This window comes from Plecotus auritus (assembly GCF_963455305.1).
Source record: "Plecotus auritus genome assembly, chromosome: 4".
Taxonomy (NCBI): Eukaryota; Metazoa; Chordata; class Mammalia; order Chiroptera; family Vespertilionidae; genus Plecotus; species Plecotus auritus.
This window is the reverse complement of record NC_137775.1, coordinates 42,229,932-42,248,762: the sequence shown is the minus strand read 5'-3', so window position 1 is coordinate 42,248,762 and position 18,831 is coordinate 42,229,932. Positions and strand designations below refer to the sequence as shown.

Here is an 18,831-nt window from a genome sequence, read left to right as displayed (position 1 = left end):
AAAGGGTAATAGGCAAATTGACCCTAACGGTGGAACAACCGGTCACTATGACGCGCACTGACCACCAGGGGGCAGACACTCAACACAGGAGCTGCCTCCTAGTGGTCAGTGCGCTTCCATAGGGGGAGCACCGCTCAGCCAGAAGCTGGCTCATGGCTGGCCAGCGCAGTAGTGGTGATGAGCGCTAAGGATGTCCAACTAACAGCTTAGGCCCGGGGAGTGGGCCTAAGCCAGTAGGTGGACATCCCCCGAGGGGTCCCAGACTGCAAGAGGGATGTCTGACTGCCAGCTTAGGCCCAATCCCCTGGGGAGCAGGCCCAAGCCGGCAGGTGGATATCCCCTGAAGGGTCCCAGACTGAGAGAGGAATGTCTGACTGCCAGCTTGGGCCCAATCCCCTGGGGAGCAGGCCTAAGCTGGCAGGCTGACATCCCCCAAGGGTTCCTGGACTGCGAGAGGGAGCAGGCCAGGCTGAGGGCCCCCCCCCCCAAGTGCACGAATTTTCGTGCACCGAGCCTCTGGTATAATATAATGTAGTAAAACGCTTGTTTATTCCTAAGTAAAACTTAACTGAATGTCAAGCAGGTTACAAATTTGCTTTAAGCATATTTTTCAAAGTTGTAGATTCTTGAATGCCACAAACACATACAGAAAGAAAACACATGATGGTTAGTGGATATAAGGAATTGCTAAACATCCAGGATGTAAGGGGCTGCTCCATATTTTGTTAACTTGTATCACTGGGAAGATTAACTTTCCTACCTTAAAGGTGAAATGAAGATGGCACTTATTGTGAAAATAAACAAGTAGTATGTAATTAGAAGCTGCTGCATTTGATTCAAATCTATTAAGCCTTCTCCATCTACTGACACACATAATATTTAACACCTAACTCAATACATGAATGTCTCAGAGACATTTCAAACTTTTGACCTCAAAGCCGATGATCTCAATTAGGCTTTGTTTCCCATCCCAAACCTATTTTCTATCTAGTTATTTCATGTCACAGTATAAAGCTTCACTATCCATATAGCAGTCCAAGTCAGAACCTAGGAATGATTCTTTCTTTCACCATAAACTTACATCCAATCTAGCAATAGATTCTGTCAATTCCACCTCCAAAAATAGTCCCAGATTCACTGACTTTTCTCCATCTCTACTATTGCTATTGGTCCAAAGTTCCTGGGCCCCAATGCTTCAAAAAGGCCAAAACTCAAAATATCAGAGTTTGGGGTAAGGAAAGATTTATTGATTAAGAAGGCACCAATTGAGAAGATGGGAGACCTAATCCTCAAATCCACCTTCTGAAAGTACAGAGTTCAGGCTTCTTTTATGTCAACAGAAGGGAAAATGAGAGGGGCAAGAGGTGACTGACAACCAGACATCTGGATGCCAGCAGGGGTCTGAGGAAAATTTTGCAGGAGGTCCCTGCAAATCTTTGATTAACCATCATTTTTGTACATATTTCCCTTATCTCCTCAGTAAGGGACCTTTTTTTAAAAAACTCAAACTCTAAGCAGAATTCCTCTAATGATTAGCATGCCTATATGCAAGACTAAGCAGAAGCTATTTAGCCTGAAGGCCATGGAAACAAAGTGGGCTTGAACCAGATAGAGTGAGAGAGGCTGAGCATTCCACTCTGTTACACTATTGTCATCCTATAGGCCACTATCTTCCTATTCCTGGACCTACTACTACAGCCTATCCATTTCCACTCTTGGCTCCCTCTCTTTCACTCTCCATTCAGCAGTCAAGATGTTATTACATCATATTTTACATCATCGCTCTTACAGAGTTGAGTCCAAAAATTTCTTGTCTCTCTGTTTTAGTAGTCTTTTTCTATGACATCACACATTTCTGGTAAGTTATCTATTACCTTCCACCTATGTCCTACTTCAGTGGTTGGCAAACTCATTAGTCAACAGAGCCAAATGTCAATAGTACGACTGAAACTTCTTTTGAGAGCCAAATTTTTTAAACTTAAACTTCTTCTAACGCCACTTCTTCAAAATAGACTCGCCCAGGCCGTGGTATTTTGTGGAAGAGCCACACTCAAGGGGCCAAAGAGCCCCATGTGGCTCGCGAGCCGCAGTTTGCCGACCACGGTCCTACTTAAAAGGGACAGGGAGGAAAGGGCAAGAAGGTGTAGTGTGGGAGAGTGGTGAGGGAAAAAGAAAGGGGGGAAAAGTAGAGAGAGAAAAAGGGAAAAAGAGAGAAATTATGAACACTAATTATTATTCCAAGAAGTCCTTCTGAAATCAATTGAGAATGTCTAATTATCAGAATTCAGGTATATGTGATTACCACTTTACAGTCCTTGAATTTTGAATCTTGTGAGGTTTTAACACCTTTGGATTTATAAGGAAACTCTCTCAGCTTACAGAGAAAAGTCTTGCCTCGGCCACACAACAGATAAAAGATAGCAAAGTTCCAATAAGGTCCAATGCTCTTCTGAGCAACAGATTCCAGTCAAATATTTATTCTACTACTAGAGGCCCTCAGCCTGGCCTGTGCCCTCTCATAATCTGGGACCCCGCGGGGGATGTCAGAAGCCCACTGCATGGATTCAGCCTGATCTTCACAGGCCAGGCCAAGGGTCCCCACCGGTGCATGAATTCGTGCACCGGGCCTCTATTATGCATATAAGATCTTGGGTTAATCTCTTCCCGCCCTCCCCCCCTTCCCCACTTCCCTCTGAGATTCATCAGTCTGTTCCATGTTTCCATGCCTGGGCATTGAGCGTCTGCCCCCTGGTGGTCAGTGTGTGTCATCGCTACTGGTCGAATGGTCACTTAGGCTGTCATATATATATATATATATATATATACATATATATATATATATATATATATATATAGAGAGAGAGAGAGAGAGAGAGAGAGAGAGAGAGAGAGAGAGAGAGAGAGAGAGGGGCCCGGTGCACGAAATTCGTGCACTGGGGGGGGGGGGGGGTGTCCCTCAGCCCAATCTGCACCCTCTCCAATCTGGGACCCCTCGGGGGATGTCCGACTGCTTGTTTAGGCCCAATCCAGGCAATTGGACATCCCTTTCACAATCTAGGACTGCTGGCTCCCAACTGCTCGCCTGCCTGCCTGATTGCCCCTAACCACTTCTGCCTGCCAGCCTGATCATCCCCTAACCCAGCCTTGGGCAAACTACGGCCCACGGGCCGGATCCGGCTGTTCTATCCGGTTCTCTTGCTCTCCCCTCTGCTCCTTTACTTTGAATTTATATTAGTTCACACAAACACTCCATCCATGCTTTTGTTCCGGCCCTCCGGTCCAGTTTAAGAACCCATTGTGGCCCTCGAGTCAAAAAGTTTGCCCACCCCTGCCCTAACCACTCCCCTGCCAGCCTGATCATCCCAACTGCCCTCCCCTGACAACCCGGTCACCCCCAAATGCCCTCCCCTGTATATTCCCTCTTTATTAGATAGGGTTTTTTTCTTTAGCATATTGGACTGCCATAACTGGTTTGGCTCAGTGGGTGGAGTATCGGCCTGCAGACTCAAGGGTCCGAGGTTTGATTCCGGTCAAGGGCATGTACCTTGGTTGGGGGCACATACCCAGTGGGGAGTGTGCAGGAGGCAGCTGATCGATGTTTCTCTCTCATAGATGTTTCTAGCTCTCTATCCCTTTCCCTTCCTCTCTGTAAAAAATCAATAAAATATATATTTAAAAAAAAGAAACATTTAAGATTCCTCCATATCTGCCTGGCTGGTGTGACTCAGTGGTTGAGACTCCAGGCTGCCACCGCTGGAAGGGGATTGCACCCTAGCCAGGCTGAGATCCCAGCCCAGGCTGCCACCCCTGACTGGGGATGGCGTCACGGGGGGGTGGGGGGATGTGTGTGTGTGTGTGCACTCCCCGGCCAGGCTGAGACCCCAGCCCAGGCTATGCTTGGGGATCGTGCCAGGCGCTGGTGCCTCCCAGCTGGACACCCCAGGCTGCCGCTGCTGCGTGGGTATCGCTGCGTGGGGGGCAGGTGCCTCACAGTCGGACACCCTGGACTGCCGCTGCTGGCCAGGGATCACGCCACAGGGGGTGCGCAGCCCTGCCGGCCTGCGACCCTAGCCCAGGCTGTGGCCAGGGATTGTGCCGGGCGCTGGTGCCTCCCAGCCAGACACCCCGGGCTGCCGCTGCTGGGCGGCTATCGCTGCGTGGGGGGCAGGCGCCTTGCAGCCGGACACCCTGGACTGCTACTGCTGGCCAGGGATCACACTGCAGGGGGTGCACCCTGGCCAGGCTGAGACCCCAGCTCAGGCTGCCGCCGCAGCCGGGGAATCATGTGGCTTGGGTGCGAGGCCCTGCTGGCCTGAGACCCCAGCCAAGGCTGCTGCCATGGCCGGGATCGCGCGGCTTAGGTGCGAGGACCTGCCAGCCTGAGACTCCAGCCCAGGCTGCCGCCGCGGCCGGGGGATCACATGGCTTGGGTGCGAGGCCCTGCGGGCCTGAGACCCCAGCCAAGGCTGTGGCAGAAGATCACATGACGGGGGTGCGTGGCCCTGCGAGCCTGAGACCCCAGCCTAGGCTGTGGCCGGGGATCGTGCTGGGTGCTGGTGCCTCCCAGCCGGACACCCCGGGCTGCCGCTGCTGGGCAGACTGGGGGACTCCAGACTGGGCGCCGCCATCTTGTGGCTATGGGTGCAGCCATTTTTGTAGCGGAATGATAGTTAATTTGCATATTACTCTTTTATTAGATAGGATATGCAACTGATAAAAGCAAAGCAATCTAATTACAACCCAACTGCCTCTATCAGACAAGCCTCCAAAGAGCTAGAACCACTGCATTTATCTTTTACTTCACCTACCAAAAAAAAAGTACCCTCAAAATGTTATGACCTTCTATAAAAATCATGGTTAGCTAATCACTATTTCCTCTTAAAAACCTTAAAATGGTACACCACAAAATAATTAATTTGTCTAAAACATTAGCTCAAAGAGATTAACCACACTTTAGAAATATATATATTCAACATTTAGCAGTCAAAACTTGCATTTATTTGAAGGTCTATACAATTTATTTAATGCCATAATTTCTTTTTTAATATATATAGAAAATTAAGGCTGAAAACTAAGTCATATATTATTAAACTTTTTTTAGAGATTTCCTCAAATATCTAGCTTATAAGAAAAACAACTTGACATTTAATACCTGCACATTAGTGACAACTGCCTTATAAATAATAAAAATGGTGCTTTCTTTTTTTGCAGTCACTAACTCTGTTGCACAGGGAAGTTAAATACTTTTACATCAAAAAGGAAAACCCATAAAAAACACTAAAAGGAAAAGTATGTCTTAAAAGAGTTTTCTTGGTTTCAAAGCTTTTCTTATTTCTTTCACAGAGACCTGAAAAATTAAAATTAGCATTTGAAAGTATTCAAAAAATGTTTAAATCATTGTTTAGTTGTTATACTCTACAGGTGCGGTTCTGAATAAATAAATTTACCATCTGCTATGTCTCAATCCTGACTAGTTTACAATTATACTAACCAAAAGGTGAAATATCTTTGACTTCACAAATAGGACTTTCTTTTGGATGGAAAAATTTGTAAACAAACTATTTCAGTAAATTAAGACAAGGCACTTCTATTTTATACTAATATTAAACTATTTATGAAAACCTGTTAATATGACTTCCTTATAGTATGAGAAAGGAATAAAATAAAGGAGTCATTCATTCAGTCAATGTTTATTTTATCTACTCCTAAGACTAGAGTAGGTGCTGGGGATACCAAAATGTGTAATACAGTCTAACCAGGAGAAATTTGTATTCCAGCAGAATACATAAACTATAACTATTCCAAAGTGTGATGAAATATGAGCAAAAGTGCATAAAAATGGACAAGGAGCCACAATAGTATGAAAAGGATAGTTCTGCCTTCACCGGCTGTAAGCTCCACGAAGACAGGGTCCATGTCTGTTCAATCACTGCTGGATAATCACTAGCTCCTAGAACAGTGTCAGGCACAAGTTAAATGGTCTATAAATATTTGTTGGCTAAAAAAAGAGGGAAGGCTTCACATGGAAGGTGACAAAAGAGATGAGCATTAAAACATAAGCAGAAGTTACATAGACAAAAAGGATTGGAAAGGGCATTCTAAGCAGAAGGAACAAATTAACTTCTACACCCACCTTTCACCAATTTACTTTAATGTAGATAGTGAGATTTTCTATAACCTTCACCCAGCTAAAAATTTCCTAAATTAATATTTTCATTTTTAAAAAGTAGAAAATAAACTATCAGAGTCTCCAGTATCCACAGGATACCTCATATAAGGTTTTGAGTGTGTAAGCCCAATCATTACCAACATAAACAAAACTGAACATAATAGCTACAAAAATAATAGCTAAATATATAAATGGAATAAAAAAATACGTATTTTAAATCCTCACCCAAGGATGTTTTTATTGGGGTTTTTAAGAGACAGAGGAAGGGAGGAGGGGGGGATAGAGGGAGGGAGGAAGGGAGGGGGAGAGAGAAAGAGAGAGAGGGAAAGAGAGGGAGGGAGGGAGGGAGAGAAACATCAATGTGAGAGAGAAATATCAGTCAGTTGCCTCCCTGACACACCCCGACCAGGGATTGAACCTGAAACCTAGGTATGTGCCATGACCAGAAATCAAACCCAAAACCTTTCCATGTATGGAATGATGCTCCAATCAACTGAGCCACTTGGCCAGGGAAAAAACTTTATTCCATGCCCGGCTGGCGTGGCTCAGTGGTTGAGCATCAACCTATGAATCAGGAGGCCACAGTTTGATTCCAGGTCAGGGCACATGCCCAGGTTGCAGGCTGACATGCCCAGGAGCCTGCCAGTCAATGATTCTTTCTCATCATTGATGTTTTTCTCTCTCTCTCTCTCTCTCTCTCTCTCTCTCTCTCTCTCTCTCTCTCTCTCTCCCTTCCTCTCTGAAATCAATAAAAAAAAAAATACGTATTTTTAAAATGTATTTTTTAAAAAAATCACTGAAAGCAGTTATTAGACTAAGTGTGATACATTATGCTATACCAAGTTCTGAGTATGTGACATTTTGAGTCATGCTTTAGGTCAATGATAAATATGAGCTGTTGATTTGGCCAACCTTTTACGGCTGACAAGTATTTCTAAAACGGTCAACAAAGATAATAAATATTTTGGGCGGTGAGCCACATGGTCTCTGCCATGACTATTTAACTCTGCCATTGTGGCATGAAAGCAGCATAGAAAATACATGAATGAATGGGTGTGGCAGAGTTCTAACCTTTATTTACATAAACAGATGGCTGGCCATGACCACTGTTTGCCAACCCTAGTTCTGGAGTCTCAAAGTGACTTCTTGATAATTCTTTTTATCAAGACAGCTTTGCTTCCTTTCAAGCACTTTCACATAAATTGTGTTAGTGTTTCACTAAAGCCTCTCAGGGCACCTACAAGAGAAAGAAACTGAAGCTAAAAGAACTGGTGACTTGCCCCAAGAAGCTACTAGCAGAGCTGATAACTAAAAACCAGGCCTTCCTTTTCACAATTCTTAACCATCACCATCCACACCCAACCCTCTATGCCCCAAATGAAACATTTTAATCTTTTTTAGAATCCTCTGCTTATGAATTCTCTGTAGCTGACTCATCATGTTCACAATAGAGTTCAAGAACATCTACTTAAATGTCCATTTAAATTATTTACTTCAATTCTGAAGCCAAATTATTCTCAGATCCCTTTTCTCTTTAGAAGATTCCTGTCTTCTCCCATTTAGGCAATCTTCTGATTCACAAGTCTCCTATAATGTCACTTCATCTTCAAATAACCAGCAAGGAAAAGGGAAAAGTATACCTTAAGGGATTGTAAACTCTTAATTATTTAATAAAAATCTGTGTACTCAGTAATATAAATGAGGTGAAAGGCCTGGTGCCTACCTCTACAATAATATAGTTGCTAAATATCAGAGGTGCAATTATGTGCAACTCCATGTAACTCAAGTTAAATCTAAGATACTTAAAAGAAATGAGAAAATTTAATTTACAGTAGAGAGTCATAAAATATGTGCCTTTTGTATACTGAAGTTAGATAATACTCTGTATCTTGCATAATGAAAGTTTAATACTTAAATAACTATAGACACCTCTTTGACATGGTGACAATATAGTCCAGAAGATAAAACTGGATCACTTTTTTTAAATTTTTTGCTTTTTGTTTTCTTCTAATTTATCTTCATTGTTTAAAGTATTACAGGTGTCCCCTTCCCGCCCCCCCCATTGACCCCTTCTAGCCTGCCTCCATCCCTGCCCCTCCCCACTTCACCACATTATTGTCTTTGTCCATGGGTTATGCATATATATCCATTTTTTTAATTATAGTTTTTTTTTGGGGGGGAGGTTCTTCTCTTTTATTCTAATAGTTGCTAATAAAAGAGCACCTTATATTGGACTAACTCCCTGTACAAAACAATTCTGAAAGATGGACAGATTATTGGCATTCTTTGCTTTGCACAGTAGTATGGGACTGGAAAAGTGACCATGCAAGATGTAAACATGCAAAGTGATCTTAACAATTAAGGAGAAAATCACAATTGTTCAGTGATCTTTACAAAATTGTCAAAAATAGAGAAACCAAGATGGGGGCATAGGTAAACACCTAAACTGCTGCCTCGCACAACAATTTCAAAACTACAACTAAAAGACAGAACAGACACCATCCAGAACCACAGGAAAGCAGGCTGAGTGAAAATTCTACAACTAGAAGGAAGGAGAAAAGCTCACAGAGAATTGGAGGTACGGCAAAGGGGCTTTGTGCGCGCAGAGAGGAAGGGCGGCTGAGAGCCTGGCTGACTTCCTCTGGCGGAAGGGGGAAGGAAGCCTCCGACGGCACTGAACCCCAGTTCTGACTGCACTGAACCCCAGTTCCGGGCGAACCCCTGGGGACCCACGCTCTTGTGGGGGGAGTCTGGACTCTCGGGCGGAGACTCGGGAGCCGGGGAAGGCGGAGGACTGAAAGTACACACGCGCGCGCACGCCGGTGCGCACAAAGGCTGCGGGGGTTGCCACAGGCTTTCCCTGGTGGAGGGGAGTCAGAGGCTCCTGACGGCACTGTGCCCCAGTTCTGACTGCAGTGAACCCCGGTTCCAGGCGAGCCCCTGGGGACCCACGCTCTTGTGGGGGGAGTCTGGACTCTCAGGCGGAGACTCGAGCTGGGGAAGGCGGAGGACTGAAAGCGCACGTGCGCGCAGGGGCGGGGCTGACAGGAAGCCAAGACTGAGGCTCCACCCCATCCAAGCTGAGCACAGAGGCTATTGCAATTTAGCAAGTCTAATCCTATAGGGCTGTCTCCAGCACCGGGCTTCTCCCAGCATAGACACAGCTGATCCTTACAGCCAACTGACCAGGAGGTCAATTCTTCCCAGTGATACCAACAACAATAAAGACTTAATTACAACAAGGCTGTACACACAGTCCACAAAGGGGTGCACCAAGAGTGTCCACCTCAGGTTAACTGGGGAAGCAGACCCACTGGGCCATATTGGAAACCTAGCACAAATATCTACCTTACCAACTCAGGGAATCAGTGAAAATGCGGGGTCAAAGAATCAGATCACAAACGAAAGAAATGGAGGAAAACAAACGACTGGATATAGAATTCAAAACCACGGTTATAAGACTTTTTAAGAATATCCTAGAAAAGGCCGATAAATATAACGAGACCCTCGAAGATATGAAAAAGGACCAACTAGAAATTAAACATACACTGACTGAAATAAAAAATATTATACAGAGACCCAGAAACAGAATAGAGGAACACAAGAATCAAGTCAAAGAATTGAAATACAAAGAAGCAAAAAACACTCAACTGAAAAAGCAAAAAGCAAAAAAAAAAATCCAAAAAGTTGAAGATAATGTAAGAAGACTCTGGGACAACTTCAAGCGTACCAACATCAGAATTATGGGGGTGCCAGAAGAAGAGAGAGAGCAAGATACTGAAAACCTATTTGAAGAAATAATGACCGAAAACTTCCCCCACCTGGTGAAAGAAATAGACTTACAAGTCCAGGAAGCCCACAGAACCCCAAACAAAAGGAATCCAAAGAGGACCACACCAAGACACATCATAATTAAAATGCCAAGGGCAAAAGACAAAGAGAGAATATTAAAAGCAGCAAGAGAAAAACAGTTAATTACCTACAAGGGAGCACCCATACGACTGTCAGCTGACTTCTCAACAGAAACTATGCAGGCCAGACGGGAGTGGCAAGAAATTTTCAATGTGATGAATAGCAAGAACCTACAACCAAGATTACTCTACCCAGCAAAGCTATCATTCAGAATTGAAGGTCAGATAAAGAGCTTCACAGATAAGAAAAAGCTGAAGGAGTTCATCACCACCAAACCAGTATTATATGAAATGCTGAAAGGTATTCTTAAAGAAGAGGAAGAAGAAAAAAGTAAAGAGAAAAATTATGAACAACAAATACATATCTATCAACAAGCGAACCTAAAAATCAAGTGAATTAAAAACCTGAGGAACAGAATAATCTGGTGAATATAATAGAATCAGGGGCATAGAAAGGGCGTGGACTGATAATTCTCATGGGGAAAGGGGTAAGGGGGGTTCATGAAGAGAATGGACAAAAATCATACACCTATGGATGAGGACAGTGGGGGGGAGATAAGGGCAGAAGGTGGGGTGGGAAAGGGGTGGAGGGGAGCTATGGGGGGGAAAAAGGAGAAATAATTGTAATAATCTGAATAAAGATTTATTTTTAAAAAAAATAAAATAAAATTAGTCATCAAATATCAAAAGAAAAAAACAAAAAAAAACAAAAAAAAAACAAAATTGTCAAAAACATTAAAAACTCTGGTTATAAATGTACAGAAAAATAAAAATGTAAATCAGACTAATACTGTATTTATTTAATACACAGTAATTTAAAACATTGGGAACATGGAATATTAAAGTGTTTTATTTCTTTGTTAAAAAAAAAAAAAAAAGCTTAAGTATGTTTGAATAGTGCTAGCTTCCTGAACATGTAACTTACCAGCAAGCTTCTTATATAATAAAAGCATAGTATGCAAATTGTTCCCTTGACCAGGAATTCCACCAGAGGATGGGGACAGCCAGGGGAAGGAAGGAGGCCCTGGCTGGTGGTGGTGGTGGCAGCAGGCGGCCGGGGGAAGGCAGCCAGCAGTCGCTAGGGACCCTACCAGTGCATGAATTTCATGCACTGGGCCTCTTAGTATTTCATAATTTGTGGTGAACTGTCATACTCCTCTGCAAGTTTGAATCAATTTTTAACACACTACCATTTTCGCTTTCAATGTCATGAAATATCTGTCCCTTTAATGTGTTTTTTTTGCCAGAATCACTTCCTCTGGGATAGCTTCACTCTTTTCACACACTTCCCACATGCATGTGGAAAAGTTCACCTTCATTAATTTCCTATGGTTATCTAAACTCTCTCAAATGGTGGTAGTGTCCACAGAATCACAGTCAGCTATGTCTTCTATAATTCCATTATGTTCTATTCAAATTTAGCTTCCAGAATTATCACTTTTTCTTTCTTTACTTAATTTTCATCTTTCTTAGCCAACTCCCTCTTTTGATTATCCAGTGTTATAAAACATTCTGTGGACTTATCACTGGAGACAAGGAGGTAACATAACTACATGCTTTGCTGTCTGTGGATAAAAATAACAGATGCATAATGACAATTCACTGACAGACACGGAAAGAAGTGAAGTGACTGATCACTGATCACAATGCAAATGTATTGTTGCATAATGATTCACGAATGAAGAGCTGGCAATCAAGCTTGTACTTTATGTAATTATTAAATAGCATGAAAAATGAAATTTGAACCATATTCTTGGGAAACTGAAACTTTTTTTAAGTTGAGGTATAATTAACATACATTGTATTAGTTTCAGGTGTACAATACAATGATTCAATATTTGTATATGCTGCAAAATGATCACCACAATAGTTACCATCAGTCACCATACGAAGTTACAAAAAATATTTTTTCTTTTAAGATTTACTCTCTTGGCAACTTGGAATGATATTATTTAACTAAAACATGTTAACTAAAACTCATGCATATTGGATTTGTGCAAAGCAAGGACTTCCTGTACATAGAACTGTCTGAAGGCGCTGGAGGGCAGGAAAGATTAAGGAACTATGATCTCTAAAAGATGAATAATACAGAGGCAAATTGCAGATTGCCCTCAGTTTATTGCTTGAGTGTATTTTCTAAGACCCAGGAGAGAGTAAGCACAAAGCAAGTCTTATTGTTCAGAGAAAATAAAGGTTGCCCAAATGCCCAGCCCAAATGGAGGTGCTTTGGTATGCAAACAGTATTCAATTGCAATTCCAAAAGGATCATGATTAGGAGTAAGGCACTTTCCCCAGAAGCTAAACACAGGAAGTTTCCACTGTGTTTGTTATGGGCAAAGCAATCAGTCCAATGCTGGGGAATCCAGGAATAGAGGGATATTGGGAGAGTATAATTTAAGGGATAACTAAAGGTAGCTTCTTTGCAAAATTTTGTGCTTAGAGACTGAACTCTAAACTTGTACCATCAATCCTAAAATATACCAATTACTCGCAGAATTACAGTTACTTCTTACTTTATAAAGGGTGTTCTGAAATTAAACATTGCTATATTTACCATTATGTAATCCCATCCAGAGCTGCTTGTGATCTTTTTTCTGCATTTCATTGATTACTTGGCTTTTGTGCTTTAATGCATCAGCTTCTTTCACACAAGACATAAAATGAGCTTCAATTGTGTCCTTAGATGGACAGTGCAAAAGGTCCTTTTCTGGAAAACCCTATCAAAGGGAAAAAATATATATATACATATAAAACAGTATAAAATTAGCTTCTTAAAGAACTGTATCTCCCCCGATTTTCCAATATTTTTTAGTAAACCATCTCTTACCTTCTTAATAAAGAGACTTCAGTACAACTAAAGATTTAGGTATATTTTATACTTCTTCCAAATAAACCGTATATGACATGTTTATAACAACATGAAACAAAAATATGAAACAGTACTAATTTTAAAAGTAGCTTTCTGACTGACCGTACCTAGTGTTGGCAAAAGTGTGGAATAGAACTCTCACACACTGTTGGTGGGAATGTAAAATGGTACAACTAGTTTGGAAAACAGTTTGATAGTTTTTGTTAAGTAAACATATACCTATCATCTGATCCAGCTGCTCTACAACTAGGTATTTACCTAAGACTTGTACATTAATGGGCACAGCAGCTTTATTTGTATCATCCAAATAAAAACAAACAAAAAACAGGAAACAAACTAAATGTCAAAAGGTAAATGAATATATAAAGTGCGGTATAAACTTTTGAAAGTATACACTTTTAATATACATAGTTTGCTACAGGCCAATTAAAGTTTAAGAAAGCTGTTAAAATGTAATGTTTAAGGTCAAATAGCTAAATTTATATCCTATACCTTCAGTGAATATTTCAGGCAGTAGAGGCAATGATCACAGGTCAGATAAACAGTTATGCAAATGAGATGACTAATACACTTTTCACTGGGGGAAAAAGATAACAGCAATACCTAACACTAATTGAATACTATGTAACATTGTGCTAAGACTTTTTATATAATTACTAGAGGCCCAGTGCACGAAATTTGTGCACTGGGCGGAGGGGGTGGTGGTCCCCTCAGCCCAGCCTGGACCCTCTCCAATCTGGGATCCCTTGGGGGATGTCCAACTTTCAGTTTCGGCCCGATCCCAAGGATTGGGCCGAAACCGGCAATCAGACATCCTTCTCACAATCTGGGACCGCTGGCTCCTAAGTGCTCACCTCCCTGCCTGCCTGATTGCCCCTAACTGCCCCCACTGCCAGCCTGATCACCCCTAACTGCCTCTGCCTGCCAGTCTGGTCGCCCCTAACTGCCCTCCCCTCCCCGCCGGCGCCTGGTCACCCCGTAGTGCCCCCAATGCCGGCCTGGTCGCCCCCAACTGCCCCCCCGCCGGCCTGGTCACCCCCAACTGCCCCCCGCCCGTCGGCCTGGTCGCCCCCAAATGCCCCCATCCCCGCTGGCCTGGTTGCCCCTCACTGCCACCCCACCAGCCTGGTCGCCCCTCACTGCTCCCCCCCCTGCTGGCCTGGTTGCCCCCAACTGCCCCCCTGCCAGCCTGGTTGCCCCAACTTCCCCCCCTGCTGTCCTGGTCGCCCCTAACTGCCCACGCTGCTGGCCTGGTCACACCTAACTGCCCCCCCCCCCCCCCCCGCCAGCCTGGTTTCGCAAAACTGCCCCCCCCCCCCCCCCGCCACTGGCCTGGTCGCCCCACGCAGCCTGCTGGTCAGTCGTTTGGTCGTCCCTTGCTAATCCCCCTGCCAGCCTGTCGCCCCACACAGCCTGCTGTTCGGTTGTTACTGTGAGGGTGTCGTGACCAATTTGCATATTACCCTTTTATTAGTATAGATAATTTAAACTTTATAATAACCCTTTAAACACTACTGTCATTGCTATTATACAGATTTTTTAAAATTAAAGCTCAGGGAGTAGATAGTCATACAGGGTGCAAGTGGTAGAGCTAATGTTAGCCTGCCTCATAGTCCCAGCTCTTAACCACTATGCAACACCACTTCCTCCATAACACCTAAATACTTAATGATTATATTCAAGTGTTATTTTACAGGAAAAGACTTTGTTCTGTAAGTCCTTCAATAAAGAATCCGATAATAATGATAGAAAATAGCATTTAATCATAGCCTAATCATATTACTGTATTAATAGAAAACATTCAATAACTTAAGTCATGGAAAGCTTCTCAATAAGTAAAAAAAACTCCCACATCCACTCAAGTTCTGTTGAGTCTACATCCTAAGAAGATCTGAAGCCACCCACTTTCAACATTCCCAGTGCCACTTTCCAGCACAAACTAAAAATGAACCGTTCTGAAAACCTCCTAACTGGTTCCCAGGCAGTCTTACACCCTTTCATTTATACTTCACATTTGGATTCACAGTGATCTTCCTAAAATACAAATCATTCAGCTGATCTGCTACTTTAGGATAAAATCAAACTACTTCTAAAGCCTTCCATTTTCTGAATGACTTACATCTCTGCTAACCAACCTCTCCAGCAAATTCTCTTACTCCCATTTCATATACTCCTCTCTTTCCCCACTCCCCCACCACACACATTCTCTACTCCAATGATCCTGAATATGTCATCTGCTCAAACATTCTTTCAGCCATACTCATTTCTCCATTTACACAATCTATTTCCTCCACCTGTAACTCTTTGTCCTTGCCTATCTCTCTACCATTTACAAGCCTGCCCTCCCCCCACGACTGCCCACCCGTCCTCCTCAACCTTCAAGTTCAGTTTAAACATCATGTTCTACAGGAAGTTTCTCTTACTCCCCAAGTCTAGGTTAAGTTTTCACAAATTCCTTCTAGTTGATTCTATAATATTTATATTCTGTAAGCGCCACAAGACAGAGACCATGACTGTTCTCACCTCTCTGTTCTCTCTCAATAAACTTTAAAAAATAAGTCAAATTTATTGATATGATATACAGGCAGTAAAACACAGGAATTTTAAGTGGACAGTTAAGATGAATTTTGACATGCATAACTGTGAGCCCAAACAAGGTACAGAGTATTACTAGAACCCCTCAAAAGTTCCTTGGTGCCCTTTGCAGTCAGTTCCCTCATTTCTACCCCAGCTAATCACTGATCTAATTTTTTATCATCAGAGACTAATTTTGCCTATTATATAACTGCATATAAACAGAATCATAGACTATGTAGTGTTGTGTAATCTGGCATCTTCCACTTAACCTAACACTTCTGAAATTCATCTGTTACTGCATGTATCAGTAGTTAGTTCTTTTTGTTGCTGAGTAGTATACCACTGAATGTACAACTATCTGTTAATTCCCAATCTGTTAGACATTAAGATTGTATCCAGATTTTGGCTATTACGACATTGCTATGACATTAGTGTTCAAGTCTTTCGTGCACATATTTTCATTTTTCTTGGTATATATATTGAAAACATGTTGGGTCATAGAGGAAGTTTATGTTTAATTTTATTTAAAAACTGTCAAACTGTTCTCCAAGATGATAGTACAATTTACACTCTCACCAACAATGTATGAGAGTTACTCATATCCTGGAAATTGGTAATGTCAATATTTTTAATTTTAGTTACACTAGAATGTGAAGCAATATCTCACTGTGATTTTAATATAAATTTCCCTGAGGACTTAAGATATTGAGCACCTTTTCATGTGCTAATTGGTTATTCCCATATGAACATCTATATATAAAAACAGGTAATATGCAAATTAGCCAGGCATCATGACCGGCTCAGGAGGAGGCTGCATCATGACTGCTCAGGAGGTGCTGCGCGCGCAGATGGGCGGGAAGGGACTGCGTGCCATCCCCAGCCCCAGCAGACACACACCAGGGGTGGAAGCGTGCTCTGAGCGGCCACAGCGCGGCTCGGAGCACGCCCCCGATGGGTGGCAGCAGCGGCCAGCTGGAGCGAAGCAGTCCCGGTCCCAGATGCCTGGCAGTGGCAGGAGCAAAGCAGCCTGGGTCCCGATGGGTGGCGGAGGCAGCCGGAGGCAGCCGGAGCAAAGCAGCCCAGGTCCTGGGTGCCAGAGGGAAGCCGGTGCCAGCAGCCAGGGGAAGGAAGGCCTACTCTTGCACGAATCTTCATGCACCGGGCCTCTAATATATATATTATTATTATGCATATTATATGTTCATATATGCATATATATGAATTGTCTGTTTAAGTGAAAGATATATTAAGGGACAATTAGAGCAATGTGAATTTCATGTTTATCTTTATAAATATTGTCTACAAGAAATACTAGGTGAGCACAGAAAACTGCACCCAGCTAAACCAAGCCACACAAAACAGACATATCTCAGAAACAGACTTGCTACCTCAATCCACATGATGAGCTATTCACAGCCGATGTTCTACTTTTGTCTAATTTCAGATAACCTTCCTTTTACCACAACTCACAAGCAGCAAACTCTTACAATGTTCATTCCTACAAACAAATGTCTAGTCTTTTTCAACACAAAGTACCATATTTTTACAGCATTTAAGTATTTCTTAATTATTTAACATTTATAAAACTGCGCTTTTATTAGGTTCCTATCTTTTTCATTTTTCACTAAAGAAGTTTTTGAGTTTTATGCCCCTAAACACATTTTCCCCCATAAATCCTTTTTTAATAGCACAGTCCTTTTTAGGAGAAGAGCAAAGCCAAAACTGCCTTTGTTGAAGTGATGGGGACAATTGTGCCTATTTCCTGATCTTAGAGTGAAAACATTCATTGAAGCACCATTTACTATGAATTTTAGTTGTAGGCTTTTAATATTTACTGTGTCATATTGAGAAAATTCCCTTCTATTCAAAAGCTTGCTAAAGCCTTTTGATAATAAATGGGAACTGAATTTCCTCAAAAGGTTTTTCTGCATCCATTTAATCCAATCATATAAATTTTCTGCTTTTTTCCTGTTAATGTGTTCAATTACATTGATTAATTGATATTTGAAAAGTTGAATCACCCTGATCATTCCTGGGATGATCTCAACATGGTCATGGTGCATTATCCTTTTCGTATGTTGCTGGACTCGATTTGCTAGTATTTTTATGAGAGTGTTTGCACCTACCAATATGTTCATGAGGGATACTGGTCACAAGTTATTTTCTTCTTTTAATATCTTTAACAGGTTTTAGTATCAGAGCTATTCTGGCCTGTAAAGCAAGTTGGGAAACATTCCCCTCCCTTTTATTTACTAAACCATATGTAAAGATTGATATTATTTATTCCTTAAATATCAGAATTCACTAATGAAACTAGGCAAGAAATTTTACTGTGAGAAATTTGTTCTTTATACATTAAGGGGCTATTCATATTTGCTACTTCTTGTGTCAGTTTGGTAAGTTGTATTTTCATTGAATTTGTCCATTTGTCAAATTTGCTGGCATAAAGTTGTTCATAATATTTCCTACTATCCTTTAAATAGCTGCAGTATCTGTAGCAATATCCCATTTTTCATTCCTGATATCGGTAGTGTGCTTCCCTACAAATAGAAAAAAATCTTAAATTCCCTCTAAGCACTGCTTTAGGTGAATCACAGCACAAATTAACCTTCCTTAAAACTGTATTATTCTTGCTTTAAACAGTCATTTCTCTTTTAAAATTAAAAGAGGTAATCTTTTATATTTACCATTTATTTACCATTGCCAGAGCTCTTCATTCCTGCCTGTAGTTTTTTCAGTCCTTTAAGATGTCATTTCATTGTCTTTTGACCTCCACTGTTTTATGCAAAGCCAGCCATCATTCACCTTACTGTTCTCTTATGTCATGTGTCATCTTTGTTTGTCTGCTTTTCAGACTTTCCATTTAAAACTGGCTTTCAGCAGTTTAATTATGATGTGCCCGGGTATAGTGTTCTATATATTTACTTGCTTGGGATTTGCTGAGCTTCTGTGATACACATTGATTTTTTTCTCCCAAATATGGAAAATTAGTAACCATTATTTTATAATTGAGATATAATTCATATACAATTCACTTAAAATTCACCATTTTAAGGAGTGCAATTCAGTGTTTTCAGTATCTTTACAAGGTTGTGCAACCATCACTATCTAACTACATATTTTCATCACACCAGAAACCTTACATCTGTAAGCAGCCACTCCCATTCTGCCCTCTCTCCAGCTCTTGAAAACCACTAATATACTTTCTCTACAGATTTACATATTCTGAACATTTCATATATAAATCATATAATATGCAGCCTTTGTGTCTGCTTTCTTTCTTAAGTATGATGTTTTAAGGTTCA

General features: G+C 41.8%; 1 protein-coding gene across 5 annotated transcripts in view; it reads right to left on the bottom strand.

The window, feature by feature from the left end:
- ATG5 (autophagy related 5) overlaps nucleotides 1-18,831 on the bottom strand; it is a 132,246-nt gene that overhangs the window by 74,681 nt on the left and 38,734 nt on the right. For all 5 annotated transcript variants that reach the window (XM_080664273.1, XM_080664277.1, XM_080664276.1 and 2 more), the window contains one exon: nucleotides 12,635-12,797. In XM_080664273.1, the coding sequence (XP_080520399.1) occupies nucleotides 12,635-12,797 (163 nt within the window). The remainder of the gene's footprint in view (nucleotides 1-12,634; nucleotides 12,798-18,831) is intronic.